This window comes from Lycorma delicatula, chromosome 2, assembly GCF_047948215.1.
Source record: "Lycorma delicatula isolate Av1 chromosome 2, ASM4794821v1, whole genome shotgun sequence".
Taxonomy (NCBI): Eukaryota; Metazoa; Arthropoda; class Insecta; order Hemiptera; family Fulgoridae; genus Lycorma; species Lycorma delicatula.
Window position 1 is genome coordinate 56,429,404 of NC_134456.1, and position 23,575 is coordinate 56,452,978.

The following is a 23,575-nucleotide window of genomic DNA, read 5'->3' on the forward strand; positions in this document are numbered from 1 at the left end:
GTAACAAATAATACAAAAAAATAGCTTAAAAAATGTGTAAAATCGCTATTGACAAGTTTTACTTGTGGCCTGATGATTACCTTTTTGCATCAAACAAAACCACTTGTAAAATGATTTTACTGCCTTGAATAAAATTATTTATTCAGTTAATGAAAGGTTATTAGTACCTTTTTTAACGCCTAGATTTTACTGCATTTGAGAAAAAATAGGACTGGTAATTCTTTAATGAAATATATCTTTTTAAAACTTGATTTTTAGTTAATGCATTGGAATGAAATATAGTTTTCAGTATAGAATGTATAACTCAGAACTCCAAATTTTGCTACTTTAGTAGTTTACACATCAAGTAGAATGTTCATTCCTAGAAAATTATTTTTTATCTAAAATAGGCTTGTAATGTGTAACAAAGTGAATAGCGATTTTAAAGAAAATGTTTATCAATATTATAAAGCTGTTTAGATCTCCCAATTATGTTTTAATAATTTAATTCTTTGTATTTATAGAAAATAAAATATAAATTAACAGAGTTTGTCATTTAAAAGATTTTGGGTTTGTACCATTAGGCAACCAAGAGGTACAGGTGGTGGCATAGATGACAGTAAATAAAAAAAACCAGCATTGATTAATACACCACATTTTTCAAATTAAAGTACAATTTATTTGAAAGTATATACAAAATAATAATGTAAATATCAGAAAAAAGGATCAAGAATGCTGTTTTTTTTTATTTTTATTATTATTTTTTTTTTTTTTTACAAAAAAAAAACTTGTAACTAAAGGGAGAACACTACATTATATATAATCTCCAAAACAATGCACAATAAATAAAATATTTTCATAAAAATTAATTTGGCAAAAAAATAAATGTTATATCAATCCTAAATATGCAGCAATGTTTCCATTAGATTCATGAAAACTTGTTATAATGTTTTAAGATGAAACGTATTAAGTCAACCTTCAGCATACAAAGCAAATTAGCTATCTTTGGTGACCTCCATTTGTTACTATTATATTAAAAAAATATTAAATGTCTAGTAACTCTCTTGAACTGTGCTACAACATTATTATCTTATGTTCAATTGAATCTGAAAGAATAAAAATAATCTACCATCAGACGTTTAATTTAAAAGTTTAAGTAGTGACATTTTGTAGATACGGTTACGCCGGTTGTAATTATTCTCCTCAATAATTCGGCAAAACCTTTCAGAAAAAAATTCAATAACAGCATCAAGTTATTTATTATAAATAAATTATCATAACAATTTAATAAAAAAAAAACATTATCACTATTTACTTTAAACAAAAATATATTAATGTAAGTTAAAAAATATTTATTTTCTATTGTAATTAACTTAAATTATATTCAGTTTTTCAAATTATTCTACCTTATAAACCTTTTTGCTTCTATTTCTTATAAGAAATAATCTTTGTGTTAAAAATTTAGCTAATAGAAGAAATAAGTGATGAGTTTTTTAAGTCCTTCGAATACATATATAGTGCATTAAAAAATTTATCTATACTTTCAGTCTTGACCTAAATTTTCAGAACTTATGAGAATCTGTATAAAATGACAAAATAATAATACAAATTTTTAATCTGTATTAACCCAGGATTTTAATCTCCATTATTTTATAAATGGTAGAAAAAACTTTCAACATTATCGTCATTACCATGCAATGACATTTTAAACTAAGTTAAGTTTTACTAAGTTCTCGGTACTGTGTGTAGCACAATTAGTTATGGCATATCTTTCATCAAGTGTGATTAAGTAAAGTGAATTTTTAAAATAATTTTTTCTTATAAATTATATGTATAAATTGACATCTTCTCTGTTATCTTTAGCAAACTGCTAAGTTGCATGCCAGTAGAAACTATCATTTGAAGTTAATCTAAGAGGTTTTAATTTCTTCAATAACTTTTCATTGTATTCGAAGACTTGTCATTAATCCATTTTCAATAGATTATCAAGGTCAAGATAAGTTTTATTAATTAAATTCACATAAAAGGCTCGCTCATATGATTTCGCATAGTTTTCTCATTAATGTATAGTATGCTAGATTTTTTATGTATATATATCTACTTTTTTTGCTTTAGAGAGTTTACCAGAGTTTGCATAAGAATGATTTTAAAAAATACATATACAAGGTCTGTAAATAAAGTAATGCGATTGGTTCAGAAAAACTTTTTATTTCCAATCCAATTATACATGGACTCTATCACCTTCAAAATAGTTCCTTGGGAAGCCATGCAATGCTTCAAACAGTTTTTCCACTCTTCATAGCAGTGTTGGAACTCAGAAACTGGAATATCCTTCAGATGGTCGGTTACATATTTTTTTTATGCTTTCTACTATTCCAAAATGGTGTCCTTTGTGGTTTTTTTTAAAGTCGGGAACAGGAAAACTCACAGGGACTCAACTCAGGTGAATAAGGTGGTTGAGGAAGTACAGGAATGTTTTTCTTTACCAAAAAATCATTAACTGAGAGTGCAGTTTGACAAGGTGCATTGTCATTATGCAGCATCCAGTTGTCTTTGATGGCTGGTCTCACATGGGCAACTCTTTTCCACAGTCTCTCAAGAATTTCTCGGTAAAATATTGATTTGCAGTCTGTCCTGTTGGCAAAAACTCCTTAGAGACAATGCCATTACTACCAAAGAAACAAATTTGCTTGGTTTTGATTTGCTCATTTTTGATTTTTTTTTGGGATGTGGTGAGTTTGAAGTGAGCCATTCCTTGCACTGGCGTTTTGTTTATGTGTCGTACTCAAATATCCAAGATTCATCACCAGTAATAACATTTTTTAGAAAATCCGGATCAGTTTCAATTCACTCTATAAGACTGTGGCACACTTCCACCCTGTTGTTTTTCTGTTCAACAGTGAGGTTTTTTGGGACTAATTTTGCACAAACTTTTAACATATCCAATTCGTTTGTCAAAATTTGATGGACTGTCGTATGGTTCAAATCCAATTGTTCTGCAATCATTCTGACAGTTATTCGCCGATTGTACTGTATCAAGCCTCTGATTTGCTCAATATTGTTGTTACATTCTGACATTAATGGTCTTCCAGAGCGTGGATCGTCTGCAACTGATTCCCGGCCATCTGAAAGTACTTTAAACGACCTAAAAACCTGGGCTTGTGGCAGAGCGTCATCTACATACACCCTTTTCAGTTTGAAAAAATTTCTGTAGCATTCTCTCCGACTTTAACACAAAACTTGATTGTACAATGTTCTTCATAATTAGTATCACTCATTTTTGTAATGCAAAACAAAAACTTGTTTCACAAAAAGTTAGTTTACATCTCACATGACAACAATAGACTAAAAATATTAATACCTAATATAAATCAGCGCTTCATACAACCATATGTTTATTAGTAATTTCAGTGTTGCCACTTTGGCTGCTAAAGAAAACTAGCCTCATTACTTTATTTATAGACCTCGCATATTCTTTATAAATTGTATTGTATTATACGTGCTCCTAGAACTCTTTAAAGTAATTTTAAAAAACAATATTTTATATAACAATATTATTAAAGAAAATATAACTTGTTTCAGAATTAGATCCTTGTAGTGGTACTTCTTCAGATATATCTCCAGGTGTAGAAGAGGAAAATAGTGCAAGTAGTAGTGTAAGCAGTGATTCAGATTCAGAAGAAGGAAATTTACTTTCTAGAAGTCATGGAATTATAAATCCAAATTATCCAGGGTTTCAAGACCTAGCTGATCAACTGAACAGTGACGAAGAAACTACAATTTTTAATAATAATAACACTATTAACAATAATAATTCCCCTGACACCAACACTAGCAACATCAATAACAATAACCAACACAATAACAGCAACATTAACATTAACAGCAATAATAACGATAATAACAATCACAATAACAGCAACAATAATAATAACAATAACATTGAAAATCTGTGTAATATAGATAGTGTTAATCAGTTAGATAGTGTTCATCATAAGACATTTTATGATACACCAAAATTTAACTTACCAGTGGACTCTATTACTACAGATTTAGCGAATGTTAATCTAAAATCATTTGATACTCAACTGAATAAAGTTAAAGATCTGAACATTTCAAACTGTGAAGGAAAAAATAATTTAGAAAATTTAGAAGTGAAGTGTTTTAATAAAAAACAGGACCAAAGTGACTGTGTGCAAGTGTCGGACATGGCAACAAATATTGTTGGATTTGAACTTCTTAAAGAAAATAATAAAATGGCTGATGCGTTTTTGTCAGGTGTAAAAGATGAAATTAGACAATGTGAAGATACAAACAGAAACTCAGAGAAACTTTTCGATAAACTAACCAAAGGTAAGTTGAAGTACACTTTTTTCTTTATTTATTCATTATATAAAATATTCATTTTTTTATATATTCATTTAATAAAATACAAATTTTCAGTATTTACCTTTGTTATTTAGTTCAAATAATATCAATATGAATTTACCTAAATCTTCAAAAATTTTTTGAGCTAAAATATTACTTTGTTTTTCTCAAGTTGTTGTGATAAAAATATATTACATATAACTTGAATAAAAATGTTTGTTGATGAAACTAGAGACATAAAATATTGATTGTAATAAGTTTGGGGAATTAATTGTATTCATTTGGTATTTGGTATTATTAAAATTAATTGTTATTATAACTGTTCATTGGCATTACAAAACCCTAGTTCAAATCTAGTTAAACACTATAGATGGATTAGATAAATAAAGGTGCTTTTACTCAGACTTGAGTGCCTAAGGTATCAATATACATTACTCATTGGATCAGTAATATCAGCCTGAAGCTGGGTAAAACTGTGTTGAATTGTAATTGGCTTTAGAGCCTGTTAAACTGCAATTGGGATTAGAGTCTTTTGTAAAGTAGAATTATCTCACAAATAACCAGAATTCTCAATAAATGGATCTGTTTATTTTGACTTAAATTGCTCTTTTTATTCATGCCAAGCAAGAAATTCAACTATCATTAGTTTATAATTAAGTTGCAGTGAAGGAGTTGACCTTGTGTTCAGTTCCTTGAACCATTTAAAATTTATACCATTTACCCAAACAAAAGTCTGCTGTACTGGCTACCTGATTGTATTTTTACCTGAACTGTAAAACAAAAAGAGTTAACAAATTATATTTGTACATTATCTATTTAGACTAACTGAAATTAGTATGTAAAACTCATAGATTTTGCTTAGTCAAATTACAAAGCCAAAAATATTATGATATATATGTATATATATGTTTGGTAGAATTGAAATACAGCTTTTTCTCTTTTAAAACTTAATTCATTCAGTGTAGTTTTATAATTACATAATTTTAATTGTATGTATAAATTATTGCATAAACAAACAGTCATAAAGTGATGATTCATGTATTACTTCATGACCTTTTATTGTATTCCTTAACAGATGGTGCTTACCCATCCATTTGTAACCAGTTTTTATTGTTTCCTTTCATTTTTGCAACTAGTTCTCACCATCCTTCTGGAATAACTTTTGTTTTTATTTATTAGAAGAGGATCTACTTAAATAAAAAGCTTTCAAACAATAAAAATTAAACAAAGTAAAAAGTATAAAATAAAACAAGTATAAAAGTATAAAATTAAACAACTTTCACTAAAAAAAAGAAACTCCTTGATAATAAGTTAAAAATTAAAAAAAAAAAAAAAATAGTATCATGGTGTTATCCAAACCTTCCATCTGTTTTAGTTCAGTGAACATACTTATATTTGATTATGAGCATACTTATTACTCTCTTGTACAACAATTTTTCAAAATTAATTTTAACAATTTTTTATTTAACTGCTTTAGGAAAACTTTTTTAATAGTTTAGTACTAAGTTCCTGTTAACTATACTACCAAAACATTTAATAAACAGAATAAAAACAAAAATTCTGTATTATATGAAGATAAATGAATTAAACTTTTATCAGAAACATGCTACCATTTTGACAATTTCTACTGTAAAACTGAACTAAATTCTATAGTATTCAGACATCCACAAATAAACTGGAAAGTTCATTAATTTTAAAATTATTAATAAATTTGTTGTTATAGCTCTAGTTTTTTTTCTATGAATAGATGCACTTCATTCTCATATAGATCTTTTTTCTGATAATGTCTAATTATTGAAAAAAAAAAAATTATAAACTTTCTATTGCATTTTTAACTCCACATGAATAATTAAACATTTATGAATCGCGTTCTAAATACTTGTAAATCAGAGGATCTTTCAAAACTCTTTCCTAGCAAATGTGCTATGTTTTAATGTTGTTAGAGAACACATTTAGTATGTAGTGGAATAGTTTGATCTGTTTTTTTTTGTTTAGTGGGAAATTTAATCAATTTGTAAATTTCCTCTTTTTCAAGTTCATGGAGATTTTAAACAATAAATTATTCATTAATTCTGATTAATCCCATTATTCTGAATAATTAGTAATTTATACTAATTTATTTATGTTCTTAATGTTTATGAATATACCTGAACTATCTTTTAAACTAGAAAATTGTACAGTTCTATTATTCATCTTTTATGACAATCAGATTAGTTTCACTGTAATATTGGTTATTATCATGATTAAATAATAATATCTAACCTAAGATGAAATTATTCTTTTCTATGGTTGAAAGTTCTCTTTTCCTATTATTTGTCTTTTTTTATTACATGAGTTAATAAATATCAATTTGTGCTTTGTTAATGAAGGTCAGCTTCACTAAAATTCAAAGACATAAAATTAAAGATAGATGCTTTATTTATTGTAAATAACTTGCAACAATTTATCATTTAGCAGTTTTGATGTTGATTTCCTTTTCATATCAACTGTAATGATATTCAGAGTAACTATAATCAATTATTATACAAAAAGAATGCACCAGATTCTGATAAGATTGTAAGTGATGACATGTGGAATGTCTCAGAATGTAACACCTAGCAAATTAAAAAATTTGAAATAAGCAAAGATGGCATTGGCTAAATTAGTCAGATATTGTAAAATAATCATTTTAAACCATTTCTCATAGAATACTGAAAATGAACAATGTTAAACGAAGTTTCATTACAGCACAAACTACTGTTGACATTTATTAGGGTTCATGACCAAACTAGTCTATGTTTCTAAAAAATAAATTAAATGAAAAAAAGATTTAATCAAAGCAAGATATTCATGTATCGTTTTAATTTCTCATTGTCTTATTTTAACAAAATTTAGCTTTAAACTTCAGATGTAAAAACTACCATTTCCATATTCTTTGGAAACTATTAAACAATATTGTTGAAAAATTCATTTTTAATTCATAAGTTTATTGAAAGAATCATTCATTAATATATTTCTAAATAATGTAGCAAATTAAAAAAAATTTTTTTTGTTAATTTTTATTTTTGTATCATTCTCTTAAAGGTAACATATAACTAACAGATATGATCCTGTATCCTGGAGCCCCTTGTACTATAAGAATATAATACATTTAATCTTTCAAAGCCAGTTAAAGGTTGTGTTATCGTTGATAGTATATTTTATAGAATGAAGGAATGTTGCTTAACGGGGATCACTTTACATATAAAGAATTAAATGGGCAGAAAAAATACCATTGATTGGGTAGGTATATAAAAATCTGAAAAGTGGCACTTTTAAAAACTGTATATTTTTACTTATGCTAGTGATATATTGTTTGATTTTTAATTATAAATGCTGTTAATATTTTCTGCTGTTTTTTTCAGAAGATCAAGAAAAAGAAACAAATGATAAAGAAAAAGAGGATGACCCTGTCATACCTCGAAAAAAGGAAAAAATGGAAATAAATTATAATGTAAAGAAAGGATGGGTACAAGCACAATCGTCCAACCTCACTGTTACCTGTCGCCCTCGTTCTGACGTTCCTCGATCATCACTTGCAAACAGAAGATCATTACCATCAATGAGAGAGAAGAAAAAAACATCTCCAGAAGTTATGGGTATGTAAAACTTTTATAGTAGACGTTCTAAGAAAATGTGTTTTATGAGAAAACTGTGTGCAGATTTTACTTTCCCTAGGTCTAAAAAACTAGACTCTAACTCTGCTGCTTGTATATTGCCTCTTCAAGACAAGCAGCATTACTATAAAAGTAGAAAGAAAAGAACACAAATTTTTATATACATAATCTAGAAAATGTTTGTGCGGGTAATTACTTGTACTTAATTTAAATTTAGTTATTTCTTTATAAAAACATTATACTTAATTTTACAGAAGGTTGAATGTATAATGTGGTCCACTTAAGACATTTTATTTTTTACACTCCAGGATCTTACAGTACTCCAGGAAGAGTAAACCATTTCTGCAGAGTTGTTAAGTAAATTAACACTAAAATTGTAGGAACATTCATTTAATTTTAATTAGAATTATTAAAATGTATTGTTTAAAATTAGCTGTGTAGATAACATTTTAAAAATTATAGAATGTATTAATGACACTAATATAAATATATATCAGAAGAGAATCTTTTTTTCATTGTTTTGTTATAGTTAGAAAACAAGGTGAAAAAATTCATATGTAAAAATGTTAAAATTTATATAATCAAGATTTATTATTAACATGATCTTTCAATTAAAACTGAATGAAAATGGGATATTTTAAATTCCACTTTTTTTTCAATTGGAAGCACTCCCAAGGCAATTAAGTATGGCAATTAAGCATCACTCAGTCACCTCAGGGTATCGTGGCAGCAGCCTGCCCTCCTTGTCTAGCCCCGTGGGCTCACCCACTAGCCCAGTGGGCTAGCCCACTGGGGTCTCCCTAGCATCATCAGGATATGCCAACTTCCTCTTCTGGATAGCCAGCCCATCTCTCAGATGGAGAGCTGCCCTTCCTGTTCCTAACCTATGAAGCACCAGGTGTGCATTGCACACATCTGGTGCTTACCCCATGCAACCCATCCCCTCACACCCTTACCCTTGAGTACTTCAAATAACAGTACTCCAAAATTTTACTGACCTTGCTGCCTTGTTCATCGTTGGGAGCTGTCAGTAGAAGTTTGGTTCCCCCTGTTCATGTAATTTTGGTGAGGGCCTGTACCAAATGTCTCACCATCTCCGGATCTTCCTCCTCCACCACAATGGCGAACACTGTTAATTGATCCATATCCTCAAATTCAGGACAGTATATTTCAGTGTTTCTGGTATTCTTAACTATCGTGCCACTTGGAACACGACTACCCATTGCCAGTCTTCCCTGAATGCCTGGAGCTGACCTGCGGGTTGCTTCTGAGTCCTTCCTCCCAATTCTTCTTAGATCTGATGAGGACCATGCAGCCATCCTCATCAGGTTTCGGGAAACTACTTTTTGAAAATTTAAATTCCACTTTATAATCCACAAATTTTTACCTTTATTAGATATATTTTCTATATTATTGAAATCAGTTATCTGATTAAATATTGTCTTCTTTTGAGTTATACTGAAAGAGTATAAAATCTATGCTTTGTATTATTATATCAATTACATTTATATGTAATTTCTTACTACAAGGTTTATAGTGGCTATAATTATGGTGAAAAAAAATTTCCATCATTAATATGGTCCTGCTAATTTTAAGAAAATTGAGATATGAAGTTTTTTTAATTCTCACCAAGCTTCTTTTGGTTATTTAAAAAAAATAACTTTTATTAATAGATGAGTGAAATAGATCTTTCAGATAGGAATGGCACAAAAAATTATGTATGAATCATTTCAAACTTTTTGAGTAAACTTTTTCAATATACCTGTAGTTTTTGAAGTTATTTTGAAGCAAACTTTAAAAAAGGGATGAATTGCTTTTAGATTAAAAGTGTAAATACTGCAGTTAATATTTTCAAAACATTTCTACTCTATACTGTTATAAATTTACATAAAATGAATAATTTAGAAAATAATAAGGAAATTTAATTCCTCATCTCTACACATGTAAAAAAATTATACATATCACTGAATAAAATTCCTTTAAAATTCTCCAAAATAAGTTTCACCCCAATACTAAAATAAAATTCCTTAATCAAGCACCTTTTATAAATAATGACTAATGAGTGTACCAGTAAACATAGACTACAGCAAATTTTTCATTTTCACTCCTTAACTTCTTTATTTATCAATATTAATTCTTTTTATCTAATAAAAATTCAATAATCTGTCCATCTGTGAGGATAAAACACTTTCAGATATGTTATTGCATTCCAGTTAAAAAAAATCAATAATATTTGAAATAAACGTTACATTATGAACTGATTTATTAACAAGTGTACTTCACAAAGTTACTTTAGTAATGAAATTAAATTCAGTTTTATTTTTATATATTATTATACAATTTAGTAAATTTTATTTTTTATGATGTAGGTACCTATATAAAAATTATATATATATACATATATCTGTATAAAGGTCTATGTGTTTTTGAAATATTGTATTTGAAATTGTTACTTTATTTGAAAATATTTGTTTTTTTTTTTTAATGCCAACCAATTGAGAAGCAGAAAACTACATAAACCACTTCTAAAAAAAATAATATTAAATTCAAATTGCCAGTAACTAAGTTGTGAAAAAAACAGCACAGTATTGTACTACGTAGAATAAATAATACACTTTTAATATACAAATAGTGAAACCTTGTTATTTTTGTAACTCAAGGAATGACAAAAAAGATTTTGATCTAGCAAAATTTCTAATTACAAAATTTAATTAAACATTTTTAAAGTGTCCTTTAATCTGTAAATACTATTTAAGAATTATCACTTTTAATAAATCATGTTTATTCTTGCATAAAATTAATTTTGAATACCAAATGTATTAATAATGAAACACTATAACAAAATGTAGATGTACATTAACTTTATTTTAATTTGTTATTAATGGTAACTACCTGATATTGCCAATATTATGTTTTACACCATTATTACTGGACTTTATGGAATTTTTTATGCTTTTGTTGATAACTTTGTATTTTATGCACTTGTTTTTTTAAGCTTCTGCTGCTTGAAAATTTCTTTAACCTTGAAATATGATTATAAATACCTAATTACAATGATCAGGATTTTTATGAAAATGTAGACATCCTAGTTAGTCTACACCCTATCATGAAAATCCTTGAAATAACTTTAACGTAACAGAAAATCACTGTTTTTAAAAAGCTTGATTACTTGATTTGCAGGAATTAGAATCCAAAATAATATTGAAAAATTATGGTTAGATGTCCAGTTCCTAAAGATAAACTATGAAACGTAAAATAAAATTCTAATTTCGGATCTTTACTTTTGATGAATTTTGTATGCCAACTACTTCATGCTTGGCCTCTTTTCTTTCATTTGGTTCAATTTCTTCCTCTTCCTCACAATGTACTCTTCCAACAATAACCTGTAACTCTAAAATGACTTTGTCATCATCCATAATAACAAATACAGAAAACTGTAATGAGTTTTTTCCAGTATTTGAGTTCTTTTGACTTATATCCAGTATTTCAAAGCGTTCCTCATACTTTTTGTAGCAAATTTTTTTAGAGTAGTAACAATAACTTAGGGTTTGCCTTTTGTTCCTTAAAAATAAATAATTTTATTTTTATCATTCCTTACTGTTTACCAGATATTGGTAATTGTAATTTTATTTTATTGGTATTTTAAATTGCGTAGAAATGCAGGTTTAAATAAAAATAAAACTACTGTTTTTTAAAGGTTTTTCTGTTTCTTTTTTTCTTACTTTTGCAGAGCACATTCCTTCGTCAAGTGATTAAAAAAATTTAATCTTTCAGCAAAAATGAGAACTATGTAACTTTTTTTTAAATTTTGAATTATATTAATTGTACCATTTCCTTTATCAGATCTACATTTACAAATCTTATTTGTTCATTTATCATTAATATTTTATTTTATGATATTTCTAATTTTTTAATGAGTTTTTATTAATAACAATAGTTTGATAAATTGTAATTATTAGATCTAGTTTGAGATTGAAGAAAGAAAATTTCATAATTCTTTTATATTTTAAACATTTTTTAATCAACTAAATAAATTATAATCAAAGATGAAGAAGTGCATTTTTTAAAAGCATTAGTGAAAAATAAAAATCTTTTTAAAAAAGTATTTATTGGTTTGTTCATTAATAATTTGTGTAAATTCATTTTGATAACTCTAATTAACTATTAATTTACTATATTTCATCTTCAATGTAATCTTAAATCTTTAAGCTGTAAAATTTTTACCTTTATCATAATAAATAAATTATGTTATTTCATAAAAATACTGATTATTGCCAATTGTATAAAAATAAAGTATTTTTTTATTTATATATGCTTGCAAGTACACTCAGTTACAGTTGCCTTTTTGTGGGGGAATTAAGGGGTAAATTAATTTAATAGCATATGTAAAATGCTAACATAACCAGAATTCGATTCATAATCATTAAGATAAAAGTCAAAAATACCAGTAGCCAAAATTTTTTTTAATTTTTTTAATTTAAAATTTAAAAGTATATGATATATATAAATTGAAAGTATGTAATAGATCTAAATTAGTTTAATTAACAAATATTTTGCATTAGATATGTTTGAACTATTGATGTTTCATTGCATTTATAATTCTTAAATTGAATAACAATGAAATAATAAATAATTCTCATTTAATATAATGCATGCATAGGTATTTTGAATATAAGTCATTTTGTTTTAATTTTCCTCTCTTTTACTTTAATTCAATTTTTAATTTAAAAAAAGTAGTTGTTCATTTTCAAAAGTTACAGGCAAAGTTTAACTTCTGATGGAATGCCCCAGAATTGTGTTCTGGCACATATAACAACAGAAATTTACCCATGTAAGTAGTGAAGCAATAATAATAAATATCCCATTTAAATAAATTATATTTAGTACAACTGTTTTTCAAAAAATTAAACCTTAAATAAATAAAGGTTGATCAAAATTGTGAAGTATTCTTTGCAAATTCTGTACCAACCCTGAATCTAATTAACCACAAAATTGTTTCCCTCCATATGATACATTTGTTTCAAGCAGTGACACGGTATCTTTACTTCTTAGGCAACTTTGTAATAAAGACTACCTAATAAGTAAATAAATACAACTCACTTTTCTTACATCATTTAATCATTTATTGATTGCATCCAGGAGATACATTGTATCCCCTGGATATAATCCAGGACATGTGTATCCAGCACTGCAAATATTATAACACTTTGATTACAAGTATACAAACAGTTTATTTTACACAAAGATTGTACTACAACTAAATACATTGATATATATATATATATATATATATATATATATATATATAAAACCTGATTATTTATACTTTTAATATGTATTATCTATTTTTCTCCTTTTAAAAGATTATTCTTGCAGTATTTATTTTTTACATCTTGTTCAGTTTTATCAGTATTTATAATTTGCTTAATTATAATATTTAATACAGAAAGTTTAAAATATTGTTTTATATGTTTTTTCAAATAAAATTAACCATTTTTTTTTATAACATTGGTGTTTATGAAACATAGTTATTATTTCTGATTTACATACATTTATTGTCTTTTTTTATATTATTTGTTATATAATTGTTGGTAAATGTAATAATTTGTACACTTCTTACCAGCAGAGTTATTAGTTGTATATAAATGTATAGAGGATGTTGAAATCAGATTAATGTATATAATGAATAGAATTGAAGCTGATGATAGGATTTGTAGAATGGAGTATGGTGGTGAATGCCTGTATATAATTGAAACTGCATGATAACATCATTGTTAGGCTAACACATTGAGCAGCTTACTGGCTTTACTTGACCGCTCACTCTAAATTCAAAATTATTATTCTGATTAAATAATTCAAATTCATCATTATTATGATTAATATACTTATTCTATATTTAATAACAGGAAATGCAAATTCAAGTTAGTCATTTTAAAATGAGCAACATTTTTTTTTTTTACTTTCAGATTAATAATGTAATGTCTGTGTAAATTTTTCATAAATAAAATGTTAATAATTGTACTGACAAAAATTTAATCTAATCTTTCATCTAGCAATTTTAAATTCAACAAAAATAGTTTAAGTAATTTTAACATTTTTTTTGTGGAAATAATTTAAATATTTCTAATTCTAAAAAAGAGTATATTTATATAGAAATTTTCTTTACTAAAGAATTAAATTCATATACAATATAAGGGTTGTAGAGGATTCTCTAAAAGAACAACATTATTATAACACATTAACCACCAATTTCACTGTACAAGTAATAAATTGGCAATATATTTATTATAATAAAAGACTCATTACAACTATGGTGCTGTAGTTAATCTGTTATTTAAGCAAGTATATTTTTCTGATGTTAATCTGTGAATAATATTGTTATATATTCATTTATATTGTTTAAAAATATTTATATTATCAATGATTTATTTAAAATTATGTTATATTAAAAAAATATTTTATATAATACAATTCTATTTGTACTGGATTACCAGTAAATATTATTACCAAAATTTAAAAGTCTCTAGTCTCTTTCTGTATTTAATTTTTTAATAATACTTTTACCATTTCATTGTAACTTCAGTAATTGGTTTCTAAAACTTACATCCAGTTAATTCCATCAAAGGCTTAATACTATGTATACTGTTAAGAACTTATATCCCGTTAATTCTATCAATGGATTAGAAGCAACAAACTATTCAAGTTGTTAAAAATACCAAATAGTAGTATTTTTATTATTAAGTTGTAATTACCCCTACATCATTTACTTAAATTTTTCTATTGAATAAATATGCAACTAATTGGAAATTACGTGCATATTTATTGTAAAATAAATGTTTCTGTTATTGAATACCCAGTAAATTTTGATTAATCAAAGATTTTCTACCATAAAATTTCCAAATAATGTATGATCAGATTAATTAAAAGGATCTTACTTAATATCACCATTGTTTGTTCTTTTAAAATGCCCTATGGGAATAAACTTTGCATACCTTCAGTGGTTATACCATTAAGGAGTAAAGATATTGTTATCGCTACTTTAATCTCTAATACTTATTAATAATTGCAATTACTATAATATGTTTTTAAAAACTTTAGTAAAAATATTAATAACAGCTTTAATTTTTCCTCTTTTATATCTTTAACATTTCTCTATGGATCAATATTTTAGATGATTTTTTTTCTTTATCTTATAAGTTTGTATAGGAAAAAAAGGAGCATAAAAAGGAACGTAAACATTAAATAATTACAAAAATTTTTTTGTGATCACAGAGAAATTTATGAAAATGGCTTCTTCATTTTAAACAAATATCTTCATGATTATTATCATTATCTACACTGAATAAATTTAGAAAAATAAAAAGAAAATACCAATTTTTGGGGGTATTATTAAAAAGGTTCTTAAAAACCATTAGTCATAAAAAAAATTAATAATAAACTTTAAGATTATACCAAGTTTAAAATAACTCATTTCAACAAATTTTAAGGAATTTTGTCTCCATTTATGGCTGTGATACAACATGTTTACAGCAGTTAGAGCTACCTCCTTTGCTTATTCTGACAATAATGATATTCATTACAATACCAATAGTGAACAAAGAGATGGTGTCACTAATAGGTCTAAGTGGGCTTGGCATGGCGGATATGCAACCATATTTAGAATTATTAAAGAAGGCAAATGAAAATTACTTCCCTCCTCATTTTCTACAAAAAAACCTGACATAGGGTACTTAATATTTTTTGAAAATGGTAATGTTATTTTTAAGTTGACTTACGGCTCAGATCAGGTCGCCTACTACCTAACATTTCAGCTGTGGTAACACTCATATATATTTATAATATATCTTCTAGTGAGCCAGTTAAATTTTACTTCTAAGACAAACTTTTAACATATTAGTTCTGCGTATGAATGTAGAAATTCTTTGTTAAAAAATCACACGCAATATTTTTGAGTATTATTACAGAGGATTATATTTTAACTAATAAATAGATAACTTAGTTCTTTTGTTTTATTACAAAAATGAATGAGTGCAGTTTAAGATCATTAAAAACCCTGGTAAAGTAATGTAACAAACATTATTATTAAGTAAAGCAATATTTATTAAATATTTAATAATTATTATCAAAACAGTAATACTAATAAATTCAAAATCTTTTGTAAAAGTATTAGCAAAAAAATACAATTAGAAAATAATGCCTGACCACTTTTTTAATTGTTTATCTCTTTCTCACAAATTTTAAATTAAAATCTTAGTATAATATTTAATATATGACATTCGAATTAAACAAACTGTTTAAATACTTTCCAGTAAATATTCTATCATCTCCTTTTTTCTAATAATTTTTTTTTTAACTTAACATAGACTGTATCCAATAATTACAAAAGGATACAACTGCCCAAAAGCAACTGACAAAAGATCAAGAAACTGCCCATGAGTTCTGTATCAAAAAATTAATCTGTTGTATTATATAAAAAATTAATCTTTAATACCAAACTATAAAAAAAATGTATACATAACAGAAAATTTTTCTATTTTTCTAAGAATCTAGACCAGTGGTGTCTACTGTCGGTTGTAAAAAGTGATTAAAGGGCAGCTGTTCATTAATCTTACCTCTCTTTCCTTTTTTACTTTTCTCTCTTTCCTTCCTACTATCCTGTGGATACCTGAGCATACCCAGTTGTAATTAGTTCTAGCTTCTGTATGCCTGGGTTCTGCAGAGGTAGTCCTGTATTTCCTCGGTATTCATGGGACCAAAATTTCATGTCCTCAAATAAATTGTATGATGGTTAGCGGGTCATGTGGAAAAATCACCAATACTAGTCTTATGAAAAGGCCTCGCTCAATATTGTCTGTCGAGGATAATAGTTTTGAAGAAAGTAAATACTTAAATGATGAAAAATTCAGTTTACAGCATAAAAACATCAGATTTGTAGTTCTTCAAAGGAAGGTGGCTGGCTCCCTTCATAAGGTCTCGCCTTTGCTGAACAATAAATAAAGTTGCAACGGATTCATGTGGTTCCCCAAAGAATGTCCGGAAATTAAAGAGACGGATGGATACTGATAGAAACGTTTAGAGACGAGCAGAGTCGATCGCCTGTACGTCTCAATAATGTAGATGATATAAACGTAAGAGCGGTGAGCCATAAAACCTTAAATACCAACCGAGAAGTAATTTTTTGCCGGGACCTTCTGGAGATGGTCATTACTGAAATTGCCGATGAGTTTCGTCCCCAAGTTGTAATAGAGGTAAAAGGAATAATGAAACGTCAGAACAGAATGTAGGAACCTTCTCTTTCCTTATATTAATGTTCAACCTTCCCGTACTGCCGGAGAAAATTAAAGTAGGATAATGGTCAGTTCGAGTACGACCATTCATCCCCAACCCTCCAGTGTCACTGTTTCCAGTGTCAAGGGTACGGCCACACTACAACTTCTTACTTGAAAACCGCGGTATGTTTTCAATGCACTAAAGAAGTTTACAACGATTATAACTGCCAGAAGGAAGAAAAATGTTCTAACTGTGGTGGATCACATTCAGTTCGCCCATGAGATTGCCCAACGTTTAAGGAAGAGAAGGTAATTCTCAAAATTTGTATCGTGCATCCTGACCCCGTAGGGGAAGACATCTACGCACCATGTGACAGTTGTGGTCACATGGTGACGCTCCCCTCTCCGTACCAAGCTCTTATGGCCTTTACCATTCAAAACCTCGGCAAAAGGCATCTCTGCCGAGGCCTTGTTCTTGCCTCAGTCAGAATGCCACCGATTCGAATGCCACATGTGACATTCCCATCGGTGTACTACTATCCTTAAAAAACAACAAACTAAAAACAAAACACATCTTACGTTAGTCACAAACAAGACTGAGTAAATAAAATAAGGAAAGGAACTGAAATCCATTACCTACCCCAAGGTAAAAGAATCGAGTTCAATACGCAATTACAATAATACAAACCAACAACAAAAACTTAGCAACTATAAAACAAACAAAAGAAGAACACGGGAAAGCCCAGGCGATACCCTAAATGCCCTCGGAAATCCTTTCTTTTGCCAAATAATGTATAATTTTCTCAACTATTATCCACGCGGCCTGGTTTCGCCAAATGACATGGAGATCCAGCGCCGACCCGATAATATCGAGCCGATAGATAGTCTCCGTGCGTATTAACTCATACTTCGAACAAACGTACAGAACATGATTAAGTGACCACCTTGTTTTCTATTGCCCTCAACAATATTATTAAATGTGTGCAGCCACCTCATTCATGTTCTTTACTTGTTGAAGATCTTGCTCTATATATATATATCACGTTCCATTCAACAGCCACAGCTGTGAGATTATACAGAATACTATGTCTCGCCTTGAAGCTTGATCTAAGGTCACTCACTTCACTTTTCGCCTGAGAAAACAAACGTTTTGTATTCTCTCAATTACGTGATCCATTTATTTCACAAGTTTTTTTTTAACGGAAAGCCATTTGATATCTCTCCTGAAGTTGAACTTGTAGGTTTGCTTTTTTATAGTCGTCTTATGTGTGCCAAATACATAAAACATTTAAAAAAGGAATGTTTAAAAATTCTAGATAACGAATTCTAGTGCTCTCCAACCGTGTAAATTTAAACCAATATTTGTTTCGGTTCCACCTGGCAGCTGATGAGCTGTGCGTCTGCGGGGAGGTCCAATCGAACGAAAACATGATATTTGATTGCCCAGCTCTTGGGGGGACCAGAACTCAGGCCATCCTAGAACATAGAGGTCAAGGGGAAAATTGGCCACTCACAAGCGGCGAGTCGATGTGGCGAGAGCCGCATTGTCGGACCGTGTGGAAGTTCCTTGATGCGGTTGCTTTGTTCAACCGACATCAGTAGTTTACCTAGGGGAAAAGACTCCTACCGCACTGCTGTAGGAAGCTAGCCGAGAGATATGGCTGGCTACCAGCCAGATTAAGGTTTCAAACGCTTTAATGGTGGGCAGTTACTTGCTGGCATTCAGCGGCTTAGGCGTGGCAGTGAATTGCTGTCTTTGACAAGAAAAATTAATTATCGGTAGTCATATTTGTTTTAGTAATTGACGGGGTGCGCCTAGCCATTTTAATGATGTATGACAAGTGGGCGGTGGGACACGCAAGCGAGTGGTGTATGGTACCACGCTTATTCCGCTCGCGTTTTCAGGTTAGCTCTAGGAGCTAGTTAGAACACTGGTCGCTAAACTGTTTCGTGGCTCAGTAGCCATTTTTGGCACAGATATTCGGTCTTATGTTTTAGGAAAACCGAATGGGGTGGTCGCGGGAGAAATGCCAAGCAAACCAAATCACCATATCCTAAGCAATAAAAATGTTTTAGACCGGGAGTTGTTATTTCTGCGAAGTGTCAATATACTTCATAATTTTATGAAGTATATTTTATACTTCATTTTATTTTATTTTATGGAGTATACAGTTTATTATCATAAAACTTTCATTTTATTTTGTTATTCGTGTTTTATATTTTGTTCAAGAAGTTCCTTTTTTATTATTGTAGTTTTAAAAATGTTTTAATCTTTTTGTTATCCGATAAGGCGCCCTTTGCTCTCCTCTCGGACTTCGTTAAATTTTATTTATGTTTATTTTATATTTTTTGCTGTTCTTATTAAATAATATATCTTATTTTCAAGATTTCTTGCGTGATATTAGTTTTAAGTTTTTAGTATGTTGGCTGTGATATTAGTTGTTTTTAATATTTTAGCTAAAGTCAAATTTTAGTTTTTATTTGTTATATGTTTGCTCCGGACGATGATAACGCGAAAGCGTTTTTCACCCCCGAGAATGAAGAAAAATAAAGAAAATCAAAACTGACAAAATTTTACTTTCACAAATATTTCACAATAAAGCAAGTATGAAGTTTTACTTCATAATACTTCACAATAAAGCAAGTACTGTTTATGAAGGATACCCTCATTCAATTTGATATAGTTATATTTAACAAATAAATTTAGATAGTTAGATTTAATATATTAAAAAGCCTTAGAGAACCAATTTCCAATTTAAATGAAATATTCTTGTGGATTATAACTACACGTTTTCTTTTTACTTCTTTATTAGAAAAAAAATAAACTTTATTAAATTTGGCGAATAAAACCCATTAGTACTATTTAAATAAATCTGCAATGGAATAATTTAGATTTCAAATGTAAAATACTAGATTCTATGAAACATAATTAATTAAAAACTGTAATATCGTAAAACGTTTTTTATCAATTTGATTTTAATTAATTCTTAAATAATTAAATACAAGCAACATACTCTACCTTTTGAACACAAAAATACCTGCAATGACCAAGTCCAGAAATTTTATATAGAATAATCCAACACTGTTAAAATATGCTCGGTTTATGATAGTTCGAATTGCCTTTTTATTCAACTATTTCATTCATTATTTCATAGTTGAAATGAGGAAAAAATACTAACAATAAGGAAAAGATATTTAAGTGATGGGTAACTACTGATTGGTTGTTTGATATCCGTTAGGAACTGAGCCAGTTATTATTCTTTCTGATTGATTAATTAATCACAAACAATCTGTAGCAGGTTGATGTTTGGAAGTTCGTTTAGATTTAAAATCTCTTCCTTTTAAATAAAATAAAAAGCAACAAGAAATTAGTATTTGTATAAATTTAAATAGTAATTTTACAAAGAGAATATCGTATTTTTTTCATAATTATCTTTATATTATTGTGGATTGGTTGTTGGGAATATTGTTTGGAATCTTCTCTCTGGATCTATTTTTTATTCAAATTGCATTGGTTGATCAGTTACTGAAATCAGTGGAAATTTTTAAATTAAAAGAAAACTTATCTCTATTTTTATAGAAAGTTTATAGAAAGTGTGCAATAATTTAAAAACTTGGCATTACAGCTTTTGGTCGTTCAAGCTCTGTATCAACTCTCAGCAGAAAAGCTTGAACGACTCTTTTGGATTAGTTGACAGTGGTGATCTCTATTAAGATTTATTTAGTAATTGTAATTTCTAAATGTCTATTAAAAATTAAAAGAATTATTACAGACTTAAACCTTAATATTCGCAGCTTGTAAGTACTTTTATGTTTATGTATGTTTCTTTTTGTTAACTTTAGTCCTCACATTCATTTTATTGGAGCTTTCTGGATAAAAAAAATGTTAAGACATCCTAACTTATGCTAAAATTAAATGCATTCATAGAGTTTGGCTTTTATCAAGGTTTATTGACATGTTAATATCTAAACTATATATTTAAAAAATATTTATCAGCATTAAAATTTTGTATAAAAAAATTCTGTATTATTACCACATGGAAAATAAGAAATTACGCTGTCGCTGCCATCACACATTGGATTTAAATTTTTTGTAAATTATATTTTTAATAATATACAACAAAATGGTTCATACTAGCCCACAATTTTAATACTAAAAGGAAGGACTTTTATATAATCTTTCTGTAAAATATCTTCCAATAAATCAAACGTGTAAAAACTAGTATTTTTCATAAAATGGTACTAAATTAAATTTAACATTGTATAACTTTATAATACAAATGTAAACAATGAAAGCATATGGTCGTACAGTTTTTTTCTCTTCGTCCTGTGAATCCCGGCTTAAAAAATAATTTAATTCTTCTTTAAAGAACCATTAGCGATAGTAAAATACAAAAGTAAACTGATAAAAGTAAAAGCGTTTACCACTAATTTTGCTGGTTTGCATTGGTTTTCTAGAAAATTAGTAGATACAATTTTGTAATCTTTTTATTAAATTTTTCAGACCAAAACACACAGTAAACCACCAAATTTGGCCTTTAATTTAGGGTCCAAAAATGTCAATATAGCTTCATTTTACCTTGGAGCAGAAATCATGGCGAAATATTTTGTTAGCCGTAAAACTAATAGTAAAGAGTTCTTTCTTACTTTAAATATATAGGAACGTTTTTGCTTACACTGATGTTCCAAATCAACTGTTGAAAAGTATTTCCTGTAATTATGAATCGCCTGCAAAATATTTTTAAGAATTGTAAGACTTTTAAAATCAAGTACTTTTTGACCCATTTTGCCATCTAAAATTTTTAATTTGTATATGAATGTGTACAAAATTTACAATTTTTTTCTGAAGAAGAAATCAATAATTATATAAAACCCTTTGTTTAAGATTTTTTTAATGCTTTTATGAAAACAATAATTTATTTTTAATTCCGTTGGTTAATTAAAAAACATTTGTAAATTTTGAATTTTTTGCTATCATTTTCAAACGTTAAAAGATTTATTAGAATCCCTTTTCTGAAAATATCTTTAGAAATTTAACCCTTAACCCTAATTGGAATTAATATTTCCAAGTAAACTTCTTTTCATGTCATCAAAAATAATCCTTCGTCACTTAAAAGAATTGAAAATAATTTCATTAGATTTAACATTAAAAAAATCTACGATGAAGTTTTTTTTACTATACGTATCCAGACAAGTAATCTGACCAATCTAGTTTGTCGGCATAAAGAATTTTTTTTTTTTTTATTTATAATATTTTAGAATGAGTAAGGGTTTATTAATACGGTTATATGTATGATTTATCATTTACCTCTGATTATATTTGTTAACTTTCATGCTTTTTTAAAGTCTTTATCTTACATGCAGTATAACTTTTGTAATAGAAGAGATTAACTACATTATTTTTTATTGCGCGAACTAGCTGTGAAATAATTTTATAGATTAGCCAGAGATTACACTCTTCATGCATTTTAGAATTAAGACGGTCTAAATACGATTATGAATCGTTATAACAATCTAGATTAGATTCGAGATGGAACTTATTTGTAATAATTTTCACCGATGTGTTTAATGTTGAAATTATACGTCTAAATTCAATGTGGAAAGCCATTAACGAAAGTAAAAGGATGCTTAAGGACGAAAGTAAAGTAAGACTATATTTATCCTTTTTCGTCATCAGCTATCATCTGTTATTATCCAGGATACAACTATGTAGAAGTTTGCATCAGTCAATGCCGATAACAGACTTTATATTTAACTACTTTTGTCTCCTTAGAATGTCTTTAAAGCTAATGAGAACTTTTACTATTTTTTATTTAAAATGGTATAATCTTTATTACCTTCTCTAGTTTTTGTTTTAATAATTTCTATATTTAATTTAACCTCCTTAGACTTTTATTTTAATCAGTTCAGTATTGGTTTTAAAAATTAGTACTTATTTTTTACAAATTCATTGTTTTGAGAATGTTACTAAAATTTGAAAAAACTTTTTTTTCTATGAAATTTAAGGTGAAAAGTTATGTTAATATTTGTAATAATGCATAGACTTATACGTTGTTACGCCATTATTTTTGTTAACCTGTTTTCCGTGCTTTTGTTTTACTTTTTCAATTTATTTGTAATATTTATTTTTCTTCTTTTATTTTATAGTTATGAAAAGAGAAAATGCTGGCCTAGTCTTCTTCGAAATGTCATCTTAAAAATGTTTAATCTTTAAGAATTTGATTTGTATTTCTCTTATTGTTCCAAAGTGAAAAAAATCTTGCTCTTCTCCATTTGTTTATGCTTATAATAATGTACTTAAAAATCAAACACAGTCAATATAGT

At 27.8% G+C, this 23,575-nt stretch overlaps 1 protein-coding gene across 1 annotated transcript in view; it reads left to right on the forward strand.

The window, feature by feature from the left end:
• The window catches only part of LOC142319879 (uncharacterized), a 55,723-nt gene that overhangs the window by 12,729 nt on the left and 19,419 nt on the right, over nucleotides 1–23,575 (forward strand). Inside the window, exons 4-5 of the mRNA XM_075357552.1 lie at nucleotides 3,562–4,332; nucleotides 7,731–7,964. Of these exons, the coding sequence (XP_075213667.1) occupies nucleotides 3,562–4,332; nucleotides 7,731–7,964 (1,005 nt within the window). The remainder of the gene's footprint in view (nucleotides 1–3,561; nucleotides 4,333–7,730; nucleotides 7,965–23,575) is intronic.